Source organism: Marmota marmota, unplaced genomic scaffold (assembly GCF_001458135.2).
Source record: "Marmota marmota marmota unplaced genomic scaffold, marMar, whole genome shotgun sequence".
Taxonomy (NCBI): Eukaryota; Metazoa; Chordata; class Mammalia; order Rodentia; family Sciuridae; genus Marmota; species Marmota marmota.
The window spans coordinates 720,659-731,175 of NW_026000252.1; the positions used below are offsets into that span (position 1 = coordinate 720,659).

Here is a 10,517-nt window from a genome sequence, read left to right on the forward strand (position 1 = left end):
CTGTGTCATCTTAACTCAAATTCTACCAACTGCTTCTTTTGTGGTCCACACTGAGCCTTCAGTTAAAAGATAAAAGACTGGGTTTCTGAAAGGCCCAAAGAAACAAGACAATGCTCCATTTTACAATGCAACAGCAAATCACGAACATCCACAAGTATACATCAGGATCTAATAAATGGAAATTGCACCCTATGGTTGTCAGTATGACAGGTATGTACAAAGCGTCCATATAGGGTCTGTCATTTCTATAAGCATGGAGTTACAAGTGACTCTCCAATGTCATCTCTGTGAACTGAGAGTGGGCACTAAGGATGACTGAAAGCATTCAGCTGCTTGGAAATGTGTGCATCAATTCTCCTTCTTCATAATTTATAAAGCATTTTGATTGTGGTGCTCAGCAATAAATAACTGAAAGGCGCTCTAACAGCTCAGAGATTTAGTCTTATGTCTTCACCACCACGTTTCATATTCTCCAAAAGAGCCCACATTCAACTTTATATGCAAACCAGAAATGGTATTCGGGAGGAGAAGAAAGAAAAGACAGCCAATAGATCTTTCACTTTGGGAATTGAATATAAGATCATATTCAAAGTACAGCATTTACGGCCCAATGCTGAATGCATAAAATATATGACCATTACAAATTCACCTTTCATTGCAAAACTGTGCTCTTGTAGTGACATATCTTATTGCTCGATTAGAGCTTTTAGCATGATGAAGGCATCTTTCATCTTCTCTTAGATGCAGGCTGAGTGTGTTTCTGCCTGCACAAAGCCTATACCCCCAGAAGAGAGCTCACAGAGTACTCAAGTCAGTCACCAATGGGCTACTTCAAAGGGGAAGTACCTAACTGAAGACATGCCATCTACATAGAAACAGGCTCCTTCAGATTGCCATGCTCTGCTGAATCCAAAAGAAGACATCAGTCAATGGTGTCTTATGGAACAAGCCCAAAGACATATATCTAATATCACAAATGTTCAACCAACACAAGTTTTGGCAATACCAAAAAGACACTTCCATGTAGAATATGGTACATGCTAGTTACTAGAAACAGAATATACATACCATGTAAATCAGTAGCATGATTAAAATGCAAATGTACTTGAACCAGGAAATACATGAAATGGCTTTTCAGATTCTTCTAACTCAACCCTGATCTCAATGTACGATCAAAGACAGATTATCATGGATTTTACAAATCAAAAAATAATTAATCTCTGCTGCTTCTCTCTTTAATTTTTGAAATTCTTAGTTCAGATTTTGAATTGTCTTTCTGGACTGATGTCCTTGCCCTTCAAAGGTCCTAAATATCTTTCCAAAGTCATCTTGACTTTTCCCTCTCCCCTCTTCATTTGGTCCTTCCAACATCTAATATTATTGACACAATGCATTACATGTTTCAGTTCCCCAGTGAGTAGCTCATTGTGAGGCACACAGGAGGCATTCCACACATATTCATTGAATGGATATGAATGAATGACAAAAATGAGGACAGCACGTGGCTTGGTGATAACTATGTCAGATGCACAGGAGTGCTTTTCACTTACTTCCCACTCTTAGAGGTATTCCGGGCCTTTGTGGATGATGGAGAGTTGACACCTGGGTTTGTTTTTGGAGAACCCCGTTTATCCTTACTATACCCACAGAAGGAAGAAAGAAAATATACAAAAGGACCACAGAGATTAAAAAAAACAATCAATTAGTCGCTTCATTTTAAAAAAACTTTGCAGATCTCTCTCCCCCACTCTTTGGCTCTCTCCTGTGAAAATAAAGCATAATTTTATCCAGTGGTACATTTCAAAGGTAAAGATAGTGGTAAGCACTGGTCAAGGTAAAAAATACAAATCACTCTTTAGGCATTAAATCTTGGTCTGAAAAAAAAAAAGCTTTATCTGGTGGTTTCTATTAAGGATAGACCACAGCCCAAGTACCAAGAAAGGCCTAGTAAAAAAATTAGCATAAAATAAGCAGACTTCAATATAAAACCTTCATTTCCAGCCACTCTTTCTGCAAACTGCAAGTTGAGTTCTGAAGCAGCTTGCTTTTGGTGAAGTATATGGATGCCAAATGACTTCTAAAAGTCTTTGGAAGATACTATCAGATGAATTAATAATTTTCACTCATAATGTTACATGGGAAGGCCATGAATTCGGATATTCTTTCAGGAGAAGCACCACCTGCTTCATGAGTAATTGAGTTTAAATCTCCACCTTCAATAACTCCACAGTTTATGTCAAACCTTGGAAACAATTACGAAATAAATCACAAGGAAAGTCTGCTTAATCTCATCAGGTTAATAAACGCAGACAAATTAATCACCTCAAGGTAAACAAAAAGGATTAATTGATTGGAGACTCCTTGATTACTTTATTCTATTTCCTTTATCAAACCATTTTACCATTATCTTCAATTCAATTGCTTTGCTTTGAAATTATTACCTTACTTCATCTTCAGATTTCCATGGAAACCAATTCAGAGCCTTTCTTTTCACCTGATGATGTGTGGAATTATTTATCCTGATTTCATCAGAAATGTGTATATATATATATATATATATATATATATATATATACACATACATATATACATACATACACATACATACATACATACATACACACATACATATATATGCATTTGTATTAAGATCTACTTCAGGATAACTTCTTTTATAAAAAGTGAAGTTAAAAAAGAAAAGTGCATATCTTGGCTTTCAATGTGTATAATGGAACCTTCCAAATGATACAGAATATTGCCTCAGAGAATGACAAGAGCTTTCCAGATATTTATAAATCTTTTACCACAGAAATGAGTATCCACATATAACTGTATTTATATGTGCTGTGAGGGGGTCACAAATGATATTCTTTCCTGAATCCATTGGCTTCAAAGATATGATTGGATGTGATTGGAACAAGAGGTATAAAGGAACTTACGGTGACTACAAAGGTGATAAAGAAGTGTGTGGGCCCAGACACAGGCTCATTGGGAAGTGTCAGAAAGATAGCGAAAGTCCCAGAAGTTAAGAGTCAATGTCCAGGAGGTACAAAAGCAGCCCTTTTAATTGGGAGACAGCAAGGCCATTCTGGTTCTTAATGGGGGTGGCTCTGGACAGAATGGGTACATGCTCTACTTTAGAGGTGCAAGAAGCCTGCTGTAATGAAGTGCTAGTATTCCTACACAGTATAGAGACCATTTCCCTTTGCTGCTCAATGACACACCAGCATGCCACTGAGTAAGGACTGAAGAATGTATGAGGCATAGCCTCTGCCCATCCATTTTGACTTCCTGGCAAAGACCTTAGGCAGATGTGACATCATACCAGCCACTTTGTTCATCCAGAACCAAGTTTGGAAATTAATTGACAATACTGAACAAATAAACCAGATTCTCACTCAGAAGAATTCAAAATTGTCTCTTCTATAAGGTCAGGGTAGCCTGATGCAAGAATGAAGTATGCTCTATGTTATGAAATACAAGTAGGTCTCAGCTTCCTCACTTCCACATCCAGGTCACCAGCAGCTGAGCCTTTCTTAGTCTCTCACTCAAAAGTAGGTAATGGGAAATGTGCCTGAAAGCATCCTGAATCAAGGGAGCTTTTGATGTGTCATGTGCACACTACTGGACACAGAATAGTTGGTCACTTAACTCTTCCTGAGTTACTAAGCTCAGGCATCCATGCTCTCTTGAATACAACAACATCCATTTCCTCAGCTAAATTCCCATGTCTGTGCCTTGAGTGAAAGGGTCTTCCATAGTCTGCATTACAAGTGACCCTGTTTAAGCTCAATGCAGGGCACCACAGGACATCAGGAAAACTGTCAGCTGGCAGTGGCAGCCTTATTATTGTTAACTGCTGCTCTGGAGGTGGATGATCTTGGCACAGCAGTCCTTTAAAAGATAGGAATAAGGACCCTTCTGACCTACTGCCAAATCCAGCAAGTGGAGATCTGAGGGGAATAAAAAACAAAAACAATCTCATGGATAAATCACACAAGGGAGGTGTGGCACCAAGACTAGGGATGAAAGTAATCAAATAACTCAGAATGTTTGTTGTGTGCAAATAACAGATCTACTCACAGTGGGAAAATGCATGAAAAGGGGAGGGGCAAGAAGAACTTGTAGCAGGCTTGGATCGTGGGGGCTTAATTTTGTAGATACACTAAGGACTGTTGTATAGAAGGAAAGGTCTGCTGAACATTGATGGAAAAAATCATTGTTCCTCCCCCCAAATGCAGGCTGGGCAGATAAGCCTGATTAAGATGCTGCAATTCTCAAATCTTGAGACAGAAAGAGATCTAATGCAGTGATATCAAGGACTCTGTGTTTTCCAGAAGTGCTTCATAAGAGATAAACAGAAAACCCTGCAGTTGCAGACTGCTGGGAACCTCAAAGATCTGGAAGAGATGGGTCAAGGACCCAAAGATTAAGATGTCGCCAAGAATTCTGGTTGCTGAAATATCCAGCAATCAGAAAAACTTACAGGAAGAATTCCTGCCTATTTCTAAGATATAGGGATGATAATTTGGGTTATATGAGATTGGAGAGGAGTCTGCCATGAATTAGAACTGCTTCCTAACCTACCTATATGACACAGACCTGCCCCCAATTGTCATTTTTAAAAATCTGTCTCTCCATGACTTATCAGTCCTCTTCCCTTTCATTTCCTTCTTAAGTCATAATCTCAAAGACTGTGGCTAAAATCCCCGAGTGTAGGGAATCCAGGCTTCCTCCACTCCACCTGAATAGCTACGTATCCTCTTCAGAGGATAAGATTCTTTCCTTTCTCCAATGTATCATAGCCAAGCCTCATTAAAGGTCTATGAAAACAATTCCAAGTGAGTAGGTGAGTTTTGGTAGGAAAAGTTAATGAGTGCCAGCCCTCCTCTGTCTGCCTGGTGAGCTGTTTTCTCTATCAAGTAAGCTTTTTCCTACAGGTTCCATTCATGTCTCCATCATGACAAAAGAGGAAAATAATCTTGCAGTATTAGGCACGTTGCAACCAGGTAGGAAAACGTTGACAACCCCAACTCTTCAGCATTTTCAATGTGTTTCTGATTGAATAATTTGATGCCGAATTGGTATCCAGTGTACTCAAAACAAGTTAGCAATCAGATTCACTCTTATCTGGACTTTTCTCTTAGGAAAAAGTGGTACTTGGGGGAAAAGAACCTAGTGGTTAAAACACACTCGACTCATTTTCATACAGAACTTCTGTGCTTCCCATAGTACTTTGTAAGCTCTTTTTGGAATTAATTCATCTCACATCCAAGAAAAATAGTTCTGCTGCTGCAGCTACAATAGTAGTGAAATTTTAAAAATTAATTTTCAGAGTTTGAAGACACTGAAATTGTATTTCTGAAGAGAAGGTTGGCCTATAATACATATGGTTTACATCTTTTTCTGACATATACATGTGGTACTTGTATTGTTGCTTATATTTTATAATTTATCTATTTCTCTAACTAGCTGTTAAATGGATGCTTGCTATGGTTTTTCTCCACCAAAACTCATGTTGAGGCATGGTCTTCAGATAAAAGTATTTGGAAGAAGTGGTAGGGAATTTGAGAGGCATTTGGATCTCTCATGAATGGATGAATGACATCATGGGACTAAATTAGTTACTGGAAGAGCAAGTTGTTATAAAGTGAGCCTGGGTCTTCCTCTCTGTCTTGTACACATGTCCTCCTCTGCATTCTCTGACTTTCTACTCTTAGGTGCACTCCCACCATGTGATGCCATCCACCATGTTATGATGCAGCACATCAGATGTTACTGTCTGATCTTGAACTTCCCTACCTACAGCACCATGAGCTAACTAAACCTTCTTTTCTTTATAAAATAGCTCAGTCTTATGTATTATTATAACAGCAGAAAATAGACTAACACAATACTCAAAAACTATTTAGGATAAATGAAAGTGTTATCATAATTAATTGTCATTGTCTGGCATCCATGTGAAAAAAGTAAGTAGTGATACACATGTCACACAACTTCCATCCCAACTGATTCTGGTTACTGATAGTTGATTGTCATGTGGATCACAAAGACAGGTGAGCTGAGAAAAAATTCCCAAGCAAGCTTGTGTAGATGGTTGGATAGTGCCTCTGAATAATAACAATAATCCTGTGGCAACCTTATAGCTCTTTATGTTTTCCAAAGTATGTTCTTGTAAGTGATAACTGAAATGAAACCCAAGCTGTTGTTAAGGTGGTTTCAGGTCTCTCTGGGAAAAGTGTTGGCTATTCTTTCCTCCCTGGCAATGATTCTAAGCTTCTGAAAGTTCCCAGGCTGAGGAAATGCACATAAAACACATAGATTCTATCAGGGATTGAAGCTCATCTACTGTGCTTCCCCAACAGGTGCTTGAGTCCCCTCTATAACTGGTCCACCATGTGGTAATCTTTTGAAAGGCTTTTAAATCATGACTGCTTCCCCGTGAAAGCCTGCTTTTCTCATTTCCAAGAGGCTCACTTTTCTGAAGTATTTTGCCTTGTTTTGTTACCAAGCAAGATAGCCCTTCAAATATTGATTTCCTTTAATTAAAGCTGATGAGACTTCTGAATTTCATTTTTCTATCTTGTTAGGTTATGCCCTGAGTGGTTTTCTTTCTTTGCCCTAAACTTTTTCATTTTTATTTCTTGTACCTGAAGTATCTAAATTAGAGTCCTTTCAGTGTCTTGTGCTCGTTATCTGTATTTCTGTTAATCATCTAGAAAAGAAAGTTTGGTTCACTAAGAAGTACTTTTGTTTAGCTTCTTCCCCTAGCTTTCCTTTGCTTGACTGTGGAAATGGACAGAGGTTTTTTAGAAGAGAAAGAAAAGGCTCATCTTTATTGCTGTGAAGCCTAGTGTAACTATAATCTCTCAGGAACAGCCTCATAAACTCAAAGCAGTTATTGGGGAATCTTGAGTTCTAATCCTGACTGCCAGCAAGGCATTTAACTTCTTGCTGTTTTAGGAGTGTCATCTATAAAGCAGAGGGAATTAAATTGATCAGGTAAACCATTCGCAGAGAAGCTTCTAGTTACTTTGTAATTGCAAAGCTTTTGGAAAAGGCAGCCGGAGCATGCACATTATCTTGCCCTCTCCCCTTCCATTAACTTTTCACTCTAACAGCTCACCACAGGGCATCAGGGACTGGAGCAATGAACCCATTGGTTATTGTTGCTATTTTGCTCTCTTCACCTCTTGACACATGCTGTTTCTGCCCAGGGAGTGGTGGTCACATCTCTGAATGCGTCACTGGGATCAGGAAAGAACATGAGTCAGTTTTGATATTGCATTATATTCTCATTTAAACTAACTAATCACTTATGTCTTCACCCAGTGTGGACCTTGGTTACAGACTACCAGAGGCCAATGGAATTGTCTCTTACAGTTAGAAACAGTGTTATACAATTATTGCTCTCACATCTAGCTCTGGGCTCCTCCATCAGATAAGAGGTTGAACAGCAAAAATTCACAGGATGGTTTGGGGGCAATTGAGAACTGAAATATGAAAGGAACCTGGACTGCAGTGGTAGTTATGGAGGTGGGAAGAAAGAAGCCATGGCATATTGAAAGAACCTATATAACAGAAATGGGGACTGAATACCTCTGGTGAATGAGAATAACTCTAAAATAACAGCTGCTGAGAATGGAAGAAGGAATGACTAGGAAGAAAATTTACTCTGCCAGTGAAAGAGACAGATTAATTGGGAGGAGGATCTGGGCTAGAAAAGATGAGGGATTTGGTTTAGAGCATATCAAATTGGGGTATTGATGGGCAATACTTGGCAGGCAATTAGATACATGGCACCGGAAGCCAAGAAGAGAAACAGGGTCAGATAGATAGTCATTGCTCCAAAGTGGAACAAGTGACTATTTCAGGAGGTATATTATGCCAGGATCTGTTTCCTTCCACCACAGTTTATAAGGATTTCCAAGCATATTACAAAGTCTTGTATGCCAGTGCTCTAAGTAAAAGATCCTGAGCCAATTAACTTTCAATTGTGTAAAAATCAATGCCAAGGTGAATGAGGAAAAGTGCAGGCCTTGCTCCATGTGCAGGCCAGTAGTGTTCTTCATCCCATGCTGGTGACTTGCCTCTCTCCATTCTCCTAGCTCAGTCAAATTGTTGGAGGCAGACAGGTGGATGGAAGTCATTGTCAACCCATTCCCAGAACCAAACCACTCACAGGTACTTTCCATGCAATTGTTGTCTTGGTGTAAGGAGGACACTGATTGGAGAACAAAATTGAACTTTAAACCTGGGATTCACTTGCAGTTTACATATTTTTCTTTTTGGTCCTTTGTACCAAGAACTAACCAAATGATGGGGACTATATTAAGATCCACTTTGATGTTTCCACATGATTCCCATCCCTTTTCCTGTTCTCAGTCTCTGCATTGTGTCTCACTAACTGGCACTCTCAGGCATCCTCTTGTAGCATCCCGAGGGATACACGGATGCCACAGTTTATTAACATCATCACAGTTGGGTGTGGGGACAACCTGTCTGGAAGCAAATAAAATTTGAGCCTTTGATGACCTAAAGTATATCAGGTTTCCTGGGTTAAGTTTAGGGCAATGTTTAGTGATATAGTAATTTCTTTTTTTAAATATTTATTTATTTATGTATCTTTAGTTTTAGGTGCATACATTAGTTTGTTTTTAATGTGGTGCCAAGGATCGAACCCAGTGCCTCATGCATGCTAGGCAAGCACTCTGCCACCACCCCAGCCCCTAGGGCAATGTTTAGAGACCTATGGTCATTACCTTTCCCAAATTGAGGTAAACTTTGTTCTTTAGTTCTGGTTCTGCAACTTACCAACTGAAATTGAATCATTTAACTTCTCTGGGTCTCAATTTCCTCATATGACAGTCCTGCTATCTATCTATCTATCTATCTATCTATCTATCTATCTATCTATCTATTTTTGGGTTCTGGGCACTGAATCCAGGGGTGCTTTAGCACTGAGCTACATCCCAAGCCCTTTTTATTTTTGTTTTGAGACAAATAATTTCAAGTTGCTAGAGCCTAAGTTGCTGAGACTGACCTCAAACTGTGGTCCTCCTGCTTCAGCCTCACACATTGCTGGAATTACAAGTATGTGCTATTGCAGCCAGCTCACCAGTCCTACTTCTTAAGGTCATTACACAGTTTGAATTTTTTTAAAAAGTGTTAACCAATTAATTCACTCAGAAAACATTTGTTATGTTTCTACTGTGTACCTTCCTCATGTTGGGTCATGAGGATACGATGTTGAGTATGACAAGGTTCTTGCCCTCAAGTGGGCCAAAGGCTAGTAGAGGAAGGAAACATGTGAGGAGGTACATAGTGATGCAGTGTACTAAATAGAATGAACAAGAGTAAAAACAAACTAGGAAATAAATAACACAGGGAGCAACCACCTATATTGGGGGGAATCATGGAAAGCAAAGGTAGAGCTAAGATATTATTATGAGAATTAGGATTTTCCATTTGTGTTAAGAAACTGAATATCTGAAAGTAAACTCAGGGTTGTAAAAGTTTTTACAAAATAGAATGAAATTATGCTTATCCTTAGTTTGAAACAATTATCTTCTTACATTATCTCATAGGCCCAATCATACATCAGATAATCTGAAGTATTTTAAAAATGGAGCCAAGTGTGGTGGTGCATGCCTATAGTCCCAGTAGCTCAGGAGGCTGAGACAGGAGGATCACAAGTTCATAGCCAGCCTCAGCAACTTAGCGAGGCCCTAAGCAACTTAATGAGACCCCGTCTCAAAATAAAAAATAAAAAAGGGCTGGGGATGTGGCTCAGTGGTTAAGCACCCCTGGGTTCAATCCCCAGTACCCCCAACCCCTGCAAAAAATGGAGATGGTAGGGCTGCACCCCCAGAGTCTCTGATTTAGTCAAACATTCTGCTTCTGAGTTACATCTCCAGTGAATATTCAATTTAGTAGATCTAGGATGGGGCCTGAGAAATTACAATCCTAACAAGTCCCCAGGTGATGCTGATGTTGCTTGTCTATGAACTACACTTTGAGAGCCACTGTCACACAAGAAGCATGAGACAGCCACTTTCATGGAAAGTGAGAGAGAACAATCAGCCATAGCCATTGTCCCTGCTTTCCAGACAACGCAGAATGTGCTAGATGAAGACCCCCACTGCAGGCTCCAGAGGCAGGAGAGTAGAAGATACAAAAAGCGCTGCCAATATCCAGCTCTAAAGAAGCTTCTCTTTCCTGGGGAAGTGGCAATTACTGCAAATACCACAGAGTGGAGCTCAATAGCAGGTAAGACAAAAATTGGATCTGACAAGCATTAATTGCGCCCGCAGTTCTATTTACTGAAAATGATCTGGCATAATTAAAAATTCACAATTGGAGCCTAGTTGGTGAATATTATACATTATGGAGTCCCCAGAGTGGGCCAAAGATGTTTCAGTGAACTTTTTAGGGAAAGAGGAAGGAGCCAACTGCTATAGCAGGAATTAGCCCACAAAAAAAAAAAAAAAAAAAAAAAAAAAAAAAAAAAAAAAAAA

General features: G+C 39.3%; 1 protein-coding gene across 1 annotated transcript in view; it reads right to left on the bottom strand.

Annotated features, from left to right (window-relative positions):
* Hs6st2 (heparan sulfate 6-O-sulfotransferase 2) overlaps positions 1 to 10,517 on the bottom strand; it is an 87,530-nt gene that overhangs the window by 39,322 nt on the left and 37,691 nt on the right. Inside the window, exon 3 of the mRNA XM_048796567.1 lies at positions 1,551 to 1,637. Within this exon, the coding sequence (XP_048652524.1) occupies positions 1,551 to 1,637 (87 nt within the window). The remainder of the gene's footprint in view (positions 1 to 1,550; positions 1,638 to 10,517) is intronic.